The sequence below is a fragment of the Musca autumnalis genome, unplaced genomic scaffold (assembly GCF_047663935.1).
Source record: "Musca autumnalis isolate F117 unplaced genomic scaffold, ASM4766393v1 scaffold_4, whole genome shotgun sequence".
In the NCBI taxonomy this organism is placed as follows: domain Eukaryota; kingdom Metazoa; phylum Arthropoda; class Insecta; order Diptera; family Muscidae; genus Musca; species Musca autumnalis.
Window position 1 is genome coordinate 61,168,790 of NW_027411977.1, and position 17,034 is coordinate 61,185,823.

The window sequence follows — 17,034 nt, forward strand, 5'->3', positions numbered from 1 at the left end:
GAGCGCAAGATAACTCTCGAACGGATCTGCCGATTAGGTCCAAAATTTGGCTTTCGTAATATTTTGTCCAAACTTAGTTCAAGTTCAAAGATGGATTATATCGGTCCACTCCTTCCGGTACCTCCCCCACAAAAGTTCGAAAATGTTCGGAAGATTTGTGCGTACGATAACTCTTGAAGGGAGTAACCGATTTGGTCCATACTTTGCACATTACGAAATTTCTACCAGACTTAGATGAGGTTCCAATATGGACTCAATCGGTAAACTCCTTCGAGTACCTCAAACACAAAATTTCGGAAAAGTTCAGTTTAGGACCTGCTCTCGAATCGCCTTGGTTTTTTGTTGTAACATCTTGTTTTCACTGTCCCCTATACGAAGGCACAAGTTTCCTCGGGGGCAAGCCCATACTTCCTGAAAATATAGCCTGAAAGTTGAAAAACAAACCCTATGACACCATGTTTATGGGTGGAAGCGCAAGATAATTCTCGAACGGATATGCCGATTCCGACTAAAATTTGGCCTTCGTAATATTTTTTCCAAACTTAGTTTAAGTTCGTAGATAAGCCATATCGGTCCACTCCTTCAGGTACCTACCCCACAAAAGTTCAAAAATATTCGGAAAAATTGTGCGCACGATGTCCATACTTTGCACATTCTCATAATATCTAGATATGGATCTAGATATGGATTGGTGGTATAAAACTTTTCCTCGGAAATGTGTCGGTACATGTCCACGCCTTAATATAGCCTTCATAGAACGGCACATCCCGATGTTCGGTATATTCAAGGATACGACTACAATAATTCATGGAAATTGCTGAAATTTGGTATTTAGTCTTCGTTGGGGTAATAAACTTTCTCCTCTAAATATGTTTGTATAGGTCCGCGCCTTCATATAGCCCTCATAAAACGACACACTCCAGTTTTTGGTATTTTCAAGGTTGTGGCCTCAATATTCCACCGAAATGGCTGAAATTTGGTATTTAATCTTCGTTGGGGTTGGTTGGGGTGATTTTTATGTTTTCATATTGCCGCCATAGAACTGTATTTCCCGACTTTCGGTATTTTTAAGGTTCTGGTTTCAATATTCCACTGAAATGGCTAAAATTTGGTATTTAGTCTTCGTTGGTATTTGGTATTTAGTCTACCGAAATTGCTGGTATTTGGTATTTAGTCTTCTTCATAAACGGAAAGAAACTAATTGTTCAGTTTTACTTCAATACAACTGGTAGTGGAGGGTATAACAAATTCGGCCGTGCCGAACTCAACGCCGCCATTATTTGTTTTTTTAATTTTACGTAAAATTAACTAATTCAACAGATGTCTGTAATTATTATTTTTTTGACATTCTCTATGTGTGTTTCAAAGTAATTCTAACAATTGTGGTCACTGAAGGCGAACAACTGCAACTTTTCTCTTACCGAGGAACCTGTATCTTCTACCCTTACCTCCAATGATGTATTGACCTTTTTTCTTTTTTCCTACCAATACGTGGCCATGCATTCATTATCCAGTAGAGGAACATCAATTTACAACACCTGTAGTTTTTCTTATTTGTTACATGAATGCGATGTTATTGTTGTTGTTGCTGTTCTTGTAACTCTTGTCTATACTTGCTTCTTTTAATAAGAGCTAGTTGTCTTTCTTCTTGGATTTGGTTTTTTTCTTTTGCAAAAGTTACAATTAATTTAAATGACAAACAGAATGTAGTTAAAGGCATTTGCTGTTACTCACACCAACACACACATGCACACACACACACACACACACACACACACACACAAAATAAACACATAAAAAATGCACACACACTCATTCCTTGGGAAAGTCAAAAACCTGACCAGAAACCCAAAGCAGCAGCAAGTCAACAGAGAAAAAGTGTGTGTGAGAGAGAGAGGCCTTCATGATTGTGGCAACAACTTTCAATGGCTGACAGTTGGAAAGTTTTGTACCAAAGGAATTGTTGGTATTTCTTTTACACGCAAGTATCATTGAAACCGGAATTGTTGTTGTAATTGTGGCAAGTAACAAGTGAATAAAAAAAGTAAAATATAACACTCCAAAGAAAAGAAGTTAAAACATCATCATCGCAAAAATGTCAAGTTTGGTAAGATGACAACTGAAGACAAATAAATTAATTAAAAAAGATTAAATTGTTGGATTTTAGACAACAATTTATATTTTAGTGTAAAATTTAAATTGAAAAGAAATTGATGGGATTTTTATGACCTGTTTTTCTAAGACGAATACAAATTCGTTTGAATTACTACCAAACTCTTACTGTTGGAGAAAAAGGACGTTTGATTGAAAAAAAAACAAGTAAGAAAAGCGTTAAGTTCGGTCGGCCGGGGGGGCTATATGAAGACATGGCCCTATACCGAAAAATTTCAGGTGGAAAGTTTCATACCCTCAACGAAGACTAAGTACCAAGGAGGCTTAAACCTTTAACATACCGAAAATTCGGATATACCGTTCTATGGGGGGTACATTAAACCGTGGACGTCTACCGATAAATTTCTGAGGGACATTTTTGTAGCCCAAAAACAGACTAAATACCAAATTTCAGCCACTTCGGTGGAAAAATTAGGCTAAAACCTTCAAAATACCGAAAACTGGGGTGAGCCGTTCTATGAAAGCTATATGAAGACCTTGACCTATACCGACCAATTTCAGGTGGAAAGTTGTATACTCTTAACGAAGAATTACTACCACGTTTCAGTCATTTCCGTTGGATATTGAGGTCACAACCTTCAAAATACCGAAAATCAGGAGTACCGTTCTATGGGGGCTATGTGAAGACGTGGACCTATACCGCTGGAAAGTTGTATACCCCCAACGAAGGCTAAATACCAAATTTCAGCCATTTCCGTGGAATCTGGAGGCCACAATCTTCAAAATTCTGAAAATAGGGAATTACGGTTCTATGAGGGCTATACTAATGCGTGGAACTATACCGACAAGTTTCTGGGGGGGGACATTTTTATACCCCTAACGGAGACTAAATACCAAATATCAGGTATTTCTGTGGAATATTGAGGCACAACCTTCAAAACACCGATATTCGGGAGGTAAGTTCTTTGGGACTATATGAAAGCGTGGACCTATACCTACAAATTCCTGAGGGAATGTTTTATACCCATAACGAAGACTAAATACCAAATTTCAGCCATTTCGGTGTGATAATGATGCTAAAACCTGCAAAATACCGAAAATCGTAGATATCGTCCTATGCACAGAGTGCCAAAATAGTTCTAATCGATTTAACGCCTCGAAATTTTAAACAAAGTTTTATTACGAGCCCAAAAGGGAGAAAAACAAATTTAATGGATGTAGGTCCACATTTTGGTGTAGCCCCCACATAAAGGTACTCGCCGACTTTTTATATTTTGAGGATTTTTGCCAAATTTTCCGTCGATTTGGCTGTAATTTTGCATTTTGTGTTCTGAGGGAACAACATACCACCTTGCACGAAATGTTCAATATAGGTCCACGTTTAGGTATAGCTCCCATATAAACGTACTTCCCTATATTCGGTATTTTGACGATTTAGCCAGATTTTCTAACCGAGTTGGCTGTAATTTTTGTATTTTGACTTCGGAAGGAAGATCATACGTCCGTGCAAAAAATTTTTAATATAGGTCCAAGTTTAGGTATAGTTCCCATGTAAACGTACCTCCCGATATTAGCCAAATTTTCCAACCGATTTGGCTGTACGAGTAATTTTGTATTTTAAGTTCCGAGAGAACACCATACCTCCTTCCAACAAATGCTCAATTTAGGTCCCCGAAACGTGGACCCATAATACCCATAGCTCCCATATAAACCTTTTCGGAATTTTGACGATTTTACAGGCGTGGTATATGGGGAATAACTTACAGGGTGACAGATTTCTTTTGATCGTAAACTAGAGACTTTGTATTTTAAAAAAATATGGTTTTGCCCTTAGGGGGCCAATATTAGTAAAACTCAACATAAATTTATAGCAATGATATTAAAAATAGCACAAAAAGTCATTTTCAAAGAATTTATTTTTATGGTACTTAGAAAACGAATTTTGAATTTGTTTTTTCGTAAGAATATTGTCAGTGCCATCAACTATAAGTTTCATTTTCGAAATTGTACATTTACCTCTTAATTTTTTATAATTTTACTCATAAGCTACGAATGTTTTGCGGGTCTTTTTTCGTTTTTAAGGTACCACCCAGCAAAAATCCTCATTACAAACCTCCTTTCCCACCCATTACAAGGGCATGTCGCTTGAAATATCTGGTTATTTTGTAACCACTGAAATAAGTAGTCAGAATCTACTCAGTATCTACTTATTTCAGTGGTTACCACCTACCTATTTCAGTGGTTACAAAATAACCAGATATTTCGCGCGACATGCCCTTGTTAAAATAATGGGTGGGAAAGGAGGTTTGTAATGAGGATTTTTGCTGGGCACACACACATCTCAACTTCTTCGACTTAACTTGGATTATTACCGCTGTAAATTGGCAAAAATAATACTGGATAACAAAAATTTAATGTGTTTAGAGACTATTTATTTCAATCGCAATCAAATTTGTCGACACAAATTTTTCGATTTTTGTCCACGAGCGGAACCACAGTGCTATGGGGGCTATATCAAAACGTGGACCTATATAAGCATTTTATCTTAGCCTCTGCAAACACAAAATACAAAGTTATAACCGATTCTGTACTCAAATTTCTTAAAGTGACGCCTACTATATATGGGGCGTTATATGGAGGCTAACCAATACTTGGACCTATATAAACAAACTTTGGTATAAAAATACCAAATTACAACCAATTCGGTGGTAAAATAGGACAAATATCTTAAAAATTCCTTAAAACGACGACGCGTCACTTTGTATGGGGGCTATACGAAAACGTGGATCTACATAGCCCGCTTTCAATACCAAAAGTCCTACGTACATATAATAGAGTGATATCCACAGACGGACGGACGTGGCTATATCAATGTAGAATTGCACGCTGATCAAGAATATATATAGTTTGTGGGGTTTACAATTATTATTTCGAGTAGTTACAAACGGAATGACAAACTTAACTTATGGTGGAGGGTATAAAAATAAACACACAAGTTTAGTAGTAGTTATAACGAATTTGTATATCTAACTGTCCTGAGTACGTTTAGGTCAAAAACATCCAAACTTCCCAAAAAAAAAAAAAAAATTCAAATGGTGTTGCCTAGGCCGCAAACTTTTCTAGTTCCTCTTTGTATTAGGATTATATTAGGGTGCAATCAAGGTGCAATGGTATTAACAACTGCCATGTACACTGAAGAACCAGGTTCGTTTCGTAGGTCAGACAACGTTACATTTTCATAATAATAATACTGCTCAGCATAATAAGAAATATCATATCTTTCAGATAATGTCCATGTTTATGGGAACATATGTATGTATTAGGATTGTGGCTTTAAATTTTTCCTATACATATTTTCTTATTGAACAATCAAAAATTATTTTTATGTTATTTCCTTTTCAGAATATACTAGCTAGTCATGATGGTGTTAAGGTTCGAGATGATGACTATCGTGAACGTATAATGAAAGGTAGGACAATTTGCCTTTATATATGTACACTACATTCAGTTGTTGGTTAACTTATAAAGAAACAAGATCATTATGGGAGCAATGCTTATAAATCTTAATCTCATAACTTACAAATAAAATAGAACTTAATACTGTTCTTTGAAGGTAGTTTTACATAAAATTTGTGTCTCCCAAGCAAACATAACCATAAATATGTACTAACTTACTTAGCGGGCACATTACTTAACATTTGTTCCATAGACCGAACTAAGAAATAGAGCTGGCAAACCATCGATGGAAATATCGATATTATCGATACTTAATTTTTTAGGCCAATATCGAGGAATAGTTTTTTATATCGATATTATCGGCTAAAGAAAGGCCATAGAAGCAATAGCCAGCAATTTTTATATTCTCTGCCTGTAGGCTGACGAGGGCATATACACTTTGATACGACCAAAAATGTACCTCATTGAAATAAAGGTTTTAGACCTCAAGTATGTTTGGACGAAATTCGTTTCAGACTATTTGGAGTCGATTTAACATTTAGGTCCGTCTGTCTGTCGGACTGTCTGGATCAAGCGATTCGAACCAAATTTTTCATTTCGAAATATTTTGCCCAAACTTAGTTAAAGTTCGAATATGGACCATATCGGTCCACTTCTACGAGTACCTACCCCACAAAAGTTCAAATTTTTTCAGTTAAATGATGCGAACGACTACTGTCGAAGAGATCAATCGATTTGGTCCAAACTTTGCACATCGTATTCTTCATTCCAGATATAGATCGGCTTCGAATATGGATTATATCGGCTTACTCCTTCGGGTAGCTCCCACAGAAAATTCGGAACAAGTGATGTTTAAGAGGTCTTCTTGGATCGTGTTTTTTCTGCATTTTCTTATAAACGTGCTTCAAATGACCGCGAACGTATTTTTTAAAAATTTCTTGCACCTTTCAACACGGGATCCGACGAGAAAAACCACATTTTTGGCGCTAAGTGTTCATGCAATATCAAACGTTAGTTGATGGAATAAGTTCTCAAGGATGCCTCTATCTCACGGTACATAACATGGTGATCTTGCATTATTTGTTCACACACGGCTACATTTTTTCTGGCAACACGACCGTTTTGGACGAAAATGAACACAAGTAAATTCCAATTTTTTTGCAAAGTGATTTGTTCAAGCCACTCTAAACAACGCAACACATGGTCGTATGTTAAACTGTTCTGAGTACGCTTAGGCTAAAAACTGTCAAACTTTCGAAAAATTGTCAGATGACGACTGCCGACACTGCGTGTTGCCTAGGCTGCGAAATGTGGACAAAACACATTTGTCGGCCATTTTGCATTCTAAATAAGCAGGAGTACGAAATCTACGATAGTATCGATTTTATCGATATTTTGAAACGGAAATATCGAAAAAATCGAATGGGGCCGATATAGATAGTTTGCCAGCTCTACTAAGAAAAGATATCCAATTCGCTCTGTTTAGTGCTTCCCTTTCTGGAATACCGCGCTTTGTCATCTCTTCATCCACTTGTTTGCGCCATCTATTCTTTGGCCTGCCAATTCTGCGTGAACCGCCATGTGGCTCGAATTCATACGCCTTTTTAGCGGGTTCATCATCGCTCAATCTTATTATAGCCAACGCAATCGTTGCATCTCGATACGTTTAACTATATTGATGTCGTTGTCGTGGTTCTTACGACGTCGATATTCACCGTCAACGCAGATTGGACCGTAGATCTTTCGAAGAATTTTTCTCTCAAACACGCCAAGCACTGCCTTATATGCTTGCGCAAGTACCCAGGCTTCGGAACCATACATCAGCACGGGTAGTGTCAGAGTTTTGTAAAGCGTTATTTTTGTTTGACGAGTTGTGGCTTTGTTTTTGAAGTGCTTACTTAAGCCAATGTAGCATATGTTGGCCAATACAATTCTTCTTTTTATTTCACAACTGATGTCGTTTGTTGTGTTTACGGAGGTGCCGAGGTATACGAAGTCTTTTACTACCTCAAAATTATAGGTACCAACTTCAACAGTTGGTCCGATCTCAATGGATGTATTGCGCGTCGACACCATCAACTTAGTTTTCCCGCCGTTTACCGCCAGTTCCACTTTAGCAGACGTTCATAAAGGTATCGGTTACTTCTTTTACTGATCGTCCCATGATATCTATATCATCAGCATAAGCAAGTAACATGTGGCTATTGGTGTAGATTGTGCCACTTCTTTTGACTCTCGTATAACCTTTTCTAGCAGGATGTTGAAAAGATCACACGAAAGGCTGGCTCCTTGCCTGAAACCTCTTTTGGTAAAAAAAATTTCGGAGAGGTTCTTTTCTATTTTAACTGAAGATCTTGTGCCAGTTAGAGTCATTTTACAAAGCCGAATGAGCTTTGTGGGGATACTAAGTTCAGACAGTGCTTGAAATACCTTTGAACTTAGCGGGCTGTCGAAGGCGGCTTGATAATCGACAAAACGGTGGTAGGTGTCGTTCTGCATCTCTTGGGTCTTCTCCAGGATTTGCCGCAGGGTAAATATCTTGCCAGGTCTAAAGCCGCATTGGTATGGTCCAATCATCTCGTGTACCATGGGCTTTAGTCGTTCTCACAATATCCCTGGCACGATCTTGTGGGCAATCGGGAGTAGACTTATACCCCTATAGTTGGAGCATACAGTCTTATCTCCTTCCTTGTGGACGGGGCACAGGATACTCAGGTTGCAATCGTCGGGTACTCGTTCTTCCTGCCAGATGGTGGTAACTAGCTGATGAATACACCTTAACAGCGTGTCGCCTCCGGTTTTGAACAGCTCGACTGGTAAGCCATCGGCTCCTGCTGGCTTATTATTATTCTTCAGCCGGTTTATTGCTGCCTTTACCTTATCTTGGCTGGGCGGTATACATTCAATACCATCTTCTGGGATTGGATTTGTGGTATCTTCTTCGTTTTCGCTATTGGATACCAACAGGTTTGAAAAATGCTCTTTCCATATCCTGAGCACACTATCTGTATCAGTTACCAAATTACCTAGCTGGTCTCTACAGAGGGTGCCTGTACCAAAGCCATCAGTTTGATGCTTCACCCTTTGGTAGATCTTTCGGACTTCATTCTGTCTCGATTTTGTCACACTCCTGCTTTTCCATCTTACTCATTTTCCTGCGGAAGAGACGTTTCTCCTCTCTCCTTTTCTCCCGATACCTCTCTAGTGCGCCACGCGTTGCTACGGATTGTAAAGAAGCCCTATATGTCTCATTTTTCCCTTCGGTAACAGCACCACACTCCTGATCATACCATGGATTCCTTGGTGGAGGTCTCTGGTAACCAAGTATGGATTTTGCGGCTGTTTGCATGGAGTGGGCAATGTTTTGCCATTGCGCTGATACGTTATCGGGATGAGGAGTGCTTTTATTAAATAATTGATCTATTTGAGTGGAATATGCTGTGGCAATCTGTTATGATTGCAGCTTACCGATGTCTAACTTTCGTGTTGTGTCTGTTCGTACTTTGTTTGCTACGTTTAACCGGGTGCGTACCTTTGCTGCAAGAAGGTTGTGGTCCGAGTCTATGTTTGCTCCTTGGAACGAACGCACATCCAACACCCTCGATGAATGTCTTCCATCTAGAGACATCTAGGTGCCCTTATGAATATCGAGATGCTTAAATCTGGTACTGCTAACTACCATGTTTCTTGCAGCTGCAAAGTCTATCAGCCTCATACCATTGTCAGATGTTTAACTGTGGAGACTGAATTTCCCGACTGTTGGGCCAAAGATATTCTCCTTTCCAATTTTGGCATTAAAATCGTAATGTAATGGGCAGGGCAACGATCATAAGTTTCTTCTAAGCGCTCGTAAAATATATCATTGGTCTGTTCGTCCTTGTCTTCAGTGGGAGCATGAGCGCAAATATAGCTGATGTTGAAGAATTTAGCTTTTAATGGAATTGCAGCGAGTCTTTCATTCACTGGGGTGAAGCCGGTGACCAGATGTTTTAACCTCCGACCAACTACAAATCCGCAACCAAACTCATGATTTGTGTCATGGCAACTGTAATACAGTGCGTCACCTCTAGGTGTTGTTGTGACGCCTTTCCCGTTCCATCGTATCTCCTGTATGACAGTAATGACGGCCTTGTACTTTTCAAGTACATCTGTCAATGTGTAAACTGCACCTTCTCTATAAAGAGTGCGAACATTCCAGGTGCAGATTTGCAGATCATGGTCCTTAAAACGCCCAAACCAAAGTTTTTAACGTTCTTATGGGTGAACGCGCGGCACATGTTATCTCACTACCTTCAACGGGTGTTAAAGGCAGTTCCCCAAGTGACACCACGGGGAGGTCAGAGTCCACTTGAGATGAAAGAGGGACCAAGATAAATCCTGGGCTTTGCCATGTTAAAGCCGGTCAGGACTGTTCCTTGGTATCTTGCATCCCCATACGTCACTACCATAAATATGAAGTGTTTTTATTTACAACAACTGGATGTAATATTATCTATTGTCGAAATGTACTATGAATTGTATTCAACAGTGATTTTCAATATTTTTTACAGTTCAACCAATTGGTAAGTATTTTTTTTACAAATTATTATAATATTTCTTTTGTAATATATTATATGTATAGATTTATACAAATGACCTTGAACCCACAGGTAATTATATATCTAAAAATAAAACTAAACTGTATTTAAGTGCAAAATGTATAATTTATCAAAGATATTACTCACATGCAAACTTCAAATACCACTATCATTTGATTAGAAACTGAAATACCAACGTTTGTTATTATTGCAATTTCAAAACAATAATATATTTGCTTTGAAATACACACAAACAATTCATACATGTATTTGTGAATATAAAGATTCATTTGACAAATTATATACGTTTATCACAATTTGCCTTGGCATCACAAAAATCTCGCATGAGCCGCTTGCTCATATTGTTGAAATTGGTAATGGCAATAACATCTGGGAATTTTTGTTGGCAAGCATTCAATCATTGATTGTTCCGAAGCCATAATTGATTCGAAAATGACAACGATTGCATTGTGAATTATCATCAATTACGCACAAACAAACATACACATGGTACATACTTTGCTGCTGACATAAGGTTGGTTGCATGCTGCTTTTACCCATTCTTCTTCGGTTTACAAACTTCATCCGCTCACGTAAAATAGCAAGTGTGAAGAATTCACTTTAACTACAGTTCAAAAAGTTTTTTTTTACTTTTTTTGGCATTGCAAAAGTTAAACCGCATCAAACAAACAAAGAATAAACGAAGTAGGTGTAGAAGATGGAAACGAAACAGAAAAGAAAATACCAACAATGCTTTCAGCTGCTTCAATAACGAATAAATGAATTCTTGAAAAATACAAATGGAGAATTTCTATAGCCAATGGTGGCGATAAGTTTAAAGGAAGCTTTAAATGTAGTTGAATATTTTGACAATGGAGGGTTAAATCACCACGTTAATCACAACGTTATAGTGGCACACGGAGGCAAAAAGGCCCCTCTAACATATGTCCAAAACATACTTTGCAGCAAACATATATATGTTTGCAACAGTTCCTAACATAACATATGTTGGGGTCCTGCAAACAAAATACAAGACCAAAAGCCACAAAAACATTTCGTGGATTTCTGAGTGAATTCGGACACTTTTTCAGAATGAGGTTTTTGGTTTCCTTTATTTTTTGCTGTGCTGATGCTACGTGTCAGCAAAACATTTTTGTATATTTTCATATTTTTTTGACTAAAGGTTCCAGAGATACCGTGCCAAGAGTCAAATTCTGTAAAAATCTGTAAAAAATTACAGTGGGTTGGATGCAATTTTCGGTATATACACTTTCATACGGGCATAATGTGCCTCATCGAAATAATGGTTTTAGACCCCAAGTATGTTTGGACGAAATGTGTTTCAGAAAATTTGGAGTTGATTTAGCAGTGTCCGTCCGTCTGTCTGTCTGGCTGGCTGGAGCGCACGATAACTCATGAACAGATCAACCGATTCAGTCCAAAATTTGGCTTTCATAATATTTTGTCCAAACGTAGTTTAAGTTCGAAGATGGGTTATATCGTTCCACTCCTTCCGGTGCCTCCCCCACAAAAGTTCGAAAATGTTCGGAAAATTTGTGCGCACGATAACTCTTGAACATCGTGAAATTTCTACCAGATTTAGATGAGGTTCCAATATGGACCGATTGCCTACTCCTTCAGGTACCTCCCACACAAAATGTCGGAAAAGTTCAGTTTAGGACCTGCTCTCGCTTTAATTTTTGTTGTAGCAACTTGTATTCACTGCCCCCCATACGACGGTACAAGCTTCATCAGGGGCAAGTCCATACTTCCTGAGAAAATCGCCAGAAAGTTGCAAAAAAACCTCTATGGCACCGTGTGTAGTGGTTGGAACTCAATATTACTCTCGAACGGATCTATCGATTTGGTCCAAAATGTGGCCTCCGTAATATTTTGTGCAAACTTAGTTTAAGTTTGAAGATAAGCCATATCGGTCTACTCCTTCAGGTACCTCCCGCACAAAAGTTCAAAAATGTTCGGAAAGTTTGTGCGCACGATAACTCTTGATGGGAGTGCCCGATTTGGTTTATGCTTTACACATCCTAATATATCTACCAGATATAGATCAGGCTTGAATATGGGCTATATTTGTCCACTCCTTCGGGTACATCACACACAAAATTTTGGATAAATTCACTTTAAGACCTGCTCTTGAATCACTTTTTTTTAAGAAACTTGCTTTCGCTGCCTCAATTACAACAGTAAAAGTTTTTTCTGGGGCAAGTTTATGCTTCTTGCGAAAACAGTCCGAAAGGTGTAAACAATCAATGAGGCACCATATGTAGTGGCTTGAACCGAATACTGCTTTCCTCCACACTTTGGATATCGTAATATTTCTTCGAATATTAGATGAAATTGGATGGTGGTGTTTATAGGTCAACTCCTTCCGGTACCTCCCCACAAATATTCGAAAATATTCGCAATATCTTACAAAAGGAGCAACCGATTTGGTCCAAACTTTGGATATAGAAATATTTTGTCAAAACTTAGTTCATGTCCAAATTTATGCCTTTTTGGTCCAATTCTTGGAGTACCAATCACACAACATTGGTAAGGGTCCGTTCGAGAATCCTTTGGATATTTTTACCGGGGGTTTCCTAGTGACCCTGTTTACAGCGATATTAGGTTTTTCGTAGGCTAGTATGGTACAAAAGCACTTTCTTTCGATATCTCCCGCAATTTTTTTAGCTTTAATCCAATCCATATTTTTGTCGGTTCATACGCCCAAAATTTTGAAAACCTTCCAAAATACATAAGCTTTTTTTAGGAAAAAAGTTTTTCAAAAGTTTTTATATCTCTGTCGGCAAAGCCGACTGATACTTTTTTACTTGTTTTTGTATTAAACTACGATTAAGTACAAAAAGTAATTGCGAAGACATTGTCCAATAAAATATTTCCATTCGCCTTTTTGATTCAATCATAAAATGTCCAATTGTTAAATATAGTGTTCATTTAATTTAGTTAAAAGCACCATTTCTTTAAAAATACACAAAAAACTGAAGAAAAAATGCTCTCTCAATGAACAAAACACAAGTGTTCGGCCGCATATACACAACGAAAGCAAAAACAAATTTTTTTCACTCTCCCGTCGAGGCACATTGGTTCAGAATCGTTTTTTCCTAGTCAAAACTATGCAACTTTTGAATCGATAGGGATATTTTAATATTCAGCTTTTCGGTGCATTAAAAAGATTCGAATTCGGTCTAGTAGTAGCAGAGGAATTCAAGGTCAGGTAAAAAAGTATATGACACGATGCTCTTTAACCAAATTTAAATGGAAGGTGCTTACACCTGGAAAGTTTTTGCGGATTCTGAAACTACAATGTTCATAGATGAGAAAAATCAAAAAATTAAAAAAAATTGCCCGAGCAATTTTAAGGATTTTTTAGGTTTTCACGATTTTGCTTGGAAACCGCAAGTCCTATTGAAATAGGACTAAAGAAAATGTTGTAGCTACGAAAATGCTCTTCCAGACTTACTTTTATGGTAACTTCGTAGTTTTTACCGTTACTGAGATATAGAAGTTCAATGACTGTATCGCCTTCCTTATATTACAACGTTATTCACAGTGTACCTTAACTAAATTTAAATGAACCCCGCTTACACCAGGGAAGTTTTTGCGGATTCTGAAACGGCAATGTTTATAGATGAGAAAAATCCAAAAACAAGAAAAAAATCGCTGGATGGATTTTTTTAATAAATCGCGATCAAATTTCTAGAGTTGGGCAATCTCGTTCAATTGAACGATCTGGATCACTGTCCTCGTTCAAAGACGAATGAGTAACATCAAAAAAACCAACGTGTGAAAATGAGTATTAGCAGTTTTGTCAAAGAAATTACCGGTGTCCATTGAACGAGATAGTGATCCGGATCGTTCAATTCAACGAGATTGCCCAACTCTACAAATTTCACATTTTTAGTTTTTCCTTAGGATTTAGGTAGAAAACTGAAAATCCTTTCGAAATGGTTCTAAAAAATATGTTGTAGCTGTAAAAATTCTTTACAAGATTGGCTTTAGTTATTTTTTCCTATTTGTACCATTTTTGAGATATGTAAGTTTAAGTTGGGAAATTGCAGTCATGACGTTGTTTTATAAGGAGGCGATACGTTCATGCACATTGTCCTAATTTGAACTTCTATATCTCAATATCGGTAAAAACTACAAAGATGTCGTAAAAGTTAAGCTTGTAGAGAATTTTCATAGCTGCAACACTTTCTTTAGCCCCATTTCGATAGGACTTGTGGTTTCCAAGCAAAATAGTGAAAACCAAAACTGAAACGCTCCGGCGATTTTTTTATTTTTTTGATTTTTATCATCTATGAGCATTGTAGTTTCAGAATCCTCAAAAACTACCCAGGTGTAAGCACCTTCCATTTAAATTTTATTGAAGAGCATCGTGATGAGTAAAGGACATACAAATTTAGTTCCCATAAAGCCAAGGTTCGCACTATTATAATACGCGAACTACTATAGTTTACCAGTAACTATGACTATTGCTGGATGAAATTAAGTGTTTTTAAACCAAGCTTAAAAATTTGGTAACAAAATTTATTTTGCGTGGAAGTTATGACCGCATAAATGAATAAAAATAGGTAAAAACAAGTTGAATCTAACGAGGTTTTTCTACGTTGTTATTCGATTGCTGGTTAAACCATTAAAATGACGGACATCTGTGCAAAGTAAAAGTAGAAGAATACAAAATAAAGATTACACTTCTTATGTATCACTTTTCGAAATTTCCACTGCATCCATCTTTTATGGATGCTGACATTTTGAAGCCGTATTTTGGGTGTTTTTTGTATTTTTAATTGGGGCGCGCATTCGGATATTCCAACTAAACAATAATAGTATTAAACTACTCGCGATTACTCATAATTTGATATATTGATATGTAGCCCACACAGCATCACAGTAATCTACTGCCACTGCAATTTTTTTTCTAAAAAACATCTATTTTTTGGTACAGTATTTACTATATCAGTTTGAGTGTGCTGGTACCCCGCGATATTTCAGTTTTTCGACGGCCCGGATCATAAATATCCATCCACTAGAACGGCGGAAACGGCTACTGCAAAAATTGAAAAATTTGCGAAAAATGTTTTGGAAAATATCGCGGATTAATTCGCATTTTCTGTGCATCGTTTCTTTTCAGTTAAGAAACCGACACACCACTCGTGTTTTTGCGGAAAGTTTAGCAGTATACGATTTATCCCAAAAACTGATTGTGAATGTACATCGACGGTTCTTGATGAATTTTATTGAAATTGGTTAAGATCGATGTATTTTTCACAGTTGATAGTGATATCGGATAAACAGTGTATGCACTTTGTGCAAATTATAAGCGTTATATAGTTCTTTGCACACTAAACTGTAGACGATGCTATATTGCAGCCGCAAAAGTAAATCTTGGTAAATTTATACAAACGAAAAAAAAAACAATTCGTTGTATCGGGAAAGCGCATGCGCATCACGTGATTTTTAGTATTTTGGGATTTACATGCATTTCAAAATGTATATTACTTGATACTGGTTTCCTTCAATATTATTTCCCATTTAAAGGAACCCAAAATGTATTTTGAAAGTCTTCCATACCTTCCGCAAGATGTTAGCGTGTATTCGGTAAGTGATTACAATAATAAATGTGCGTTTTCGCGTGAATTTTACTTAAAATACAAGAATAACTCGGACCTATTTTACCTACATTTTCTTTAAATCACTCACCAAATAAATTTGAAAACAAAATATTTTTTTCAGACAAACATTTTTTAAATTTGCTCGATATATTTTTTGGTTTTTGCTATAATATGCGAACCGATAAACAGATTTGTAAAGTTGTAATCTTTGCGATGTTTAGATTAGGTATATATTTTTTTAAATATTTTTAAGACGCATAAACATATTGAATTTCATTAAAACATGTTGCAAACTTTAAATTCGTTTAAATCTTTCTTATTTTCCGCGAAAATGTACAACTTTCTTACTAAAGCTATGGGACCTTAGTAATCATATAATACGTAGGAAGTCATTAATTAACAGCAATCCATTAATATAATGATTAGCGTATTTTTAAGATTTTCTCTTATTATCAGAATTGAAACCGCCATAACTTTTGTGCGCTATAACCGAAATTAGTATCTCAAACATGTTTGAGAATGGGAATTTTTTCTCAATCCATGTACCAAAAATCTTTCATGAAATTTTTTTAAATTTTTTTTTCAATGAAAAACTAAAAAAAAAAAATATTTTCGGCCAACATTCTGTGAAAACGGAACATTGTTCCAGGCTGTTCCCTAAAAGTTCTAGTCAGTCAAATTTGGAATTTCACTAAAATTTAGTACCCGAGAAAAAATAAAATAGCTCACTTCGTGTAAACGCTACGGAAATTTATTGAAACGATTATGAAAGGCAACAATCCTACCTACTTGAAAAAAAAAACAATGAACTCAAATCTGTTATAGTTTCTCCAGAAATATGCAAAAATTACGTATTTTCCAAAATTTCGTAAAAATTGTCGTCTTTAGAAGCACGCCACGCCCCCACCTTCCAATATTTTGACCTATTTTTATACCCTCAGCATTAATGCCATACGGGCAAAATGTGCCTCATCGAAATAATGGTTTTAGACCCCAAGTATGCTTGGACGAAATGTGTTTCAGACAATTAGGAGTTGATTTAGCCATGTCCGTCCCTTCGGAAATAATGGGAAAATTTGTGCGCACGATAACTCTTGAAGGAAATAACCAATTTGGTCCATACCTTGCACATCGTGAAATTTCTACTAGACTTTGATAGGGTTCCAATATGGACTCAATCGGTCCACTCCTTCGGGTACCTCTCACACAAAATTTCGGATAAGTTCAGTTAAGGACCTGTTCACGAATCGCTTTGA

At 36.9% G+C, this 17,034-nt stretch overlaps 1 protein-coding gene across 2 annotated transcripts in view; it reads left to right on the forward strand.

The window, feature by feature from the left end:
* The first annotated feature begins 1,227 nt into the window (after positions 1–1,227).
* Positions 1,228–17,034, forward strand: part of LOC141401102 (band 7 protein AGAP004871) — a 149,700-nt gene continuing 133,893 nt past the window's right edge. The window contains exons 1-4 of one of the 2 annotated variants that reach the window (XM_073980945.1): positions 1,228–1,326; positions 1,858–2,107; positions 5,515–5,581; positions 10,119–10,130. In XM_073980945.1, coding sequence (XP_073837046.1) covers positions 2,096–2,107; positions 5,515–5,581; positions 10,119–10,130 — 91 coding nt within the window. In that variant the 5' untranslated portion in view covers positions 1,228–1,326; positions 1,858–2,095. Of the gene's footprint in view, positions 1,327–1,624; positions 2,108–5,514; positions 5,594–10,118; positions 10,131–17,034 lie in introns of those variants that run through there. The other variant, XM_073980944.1, reaches the window with a different exon arrangement.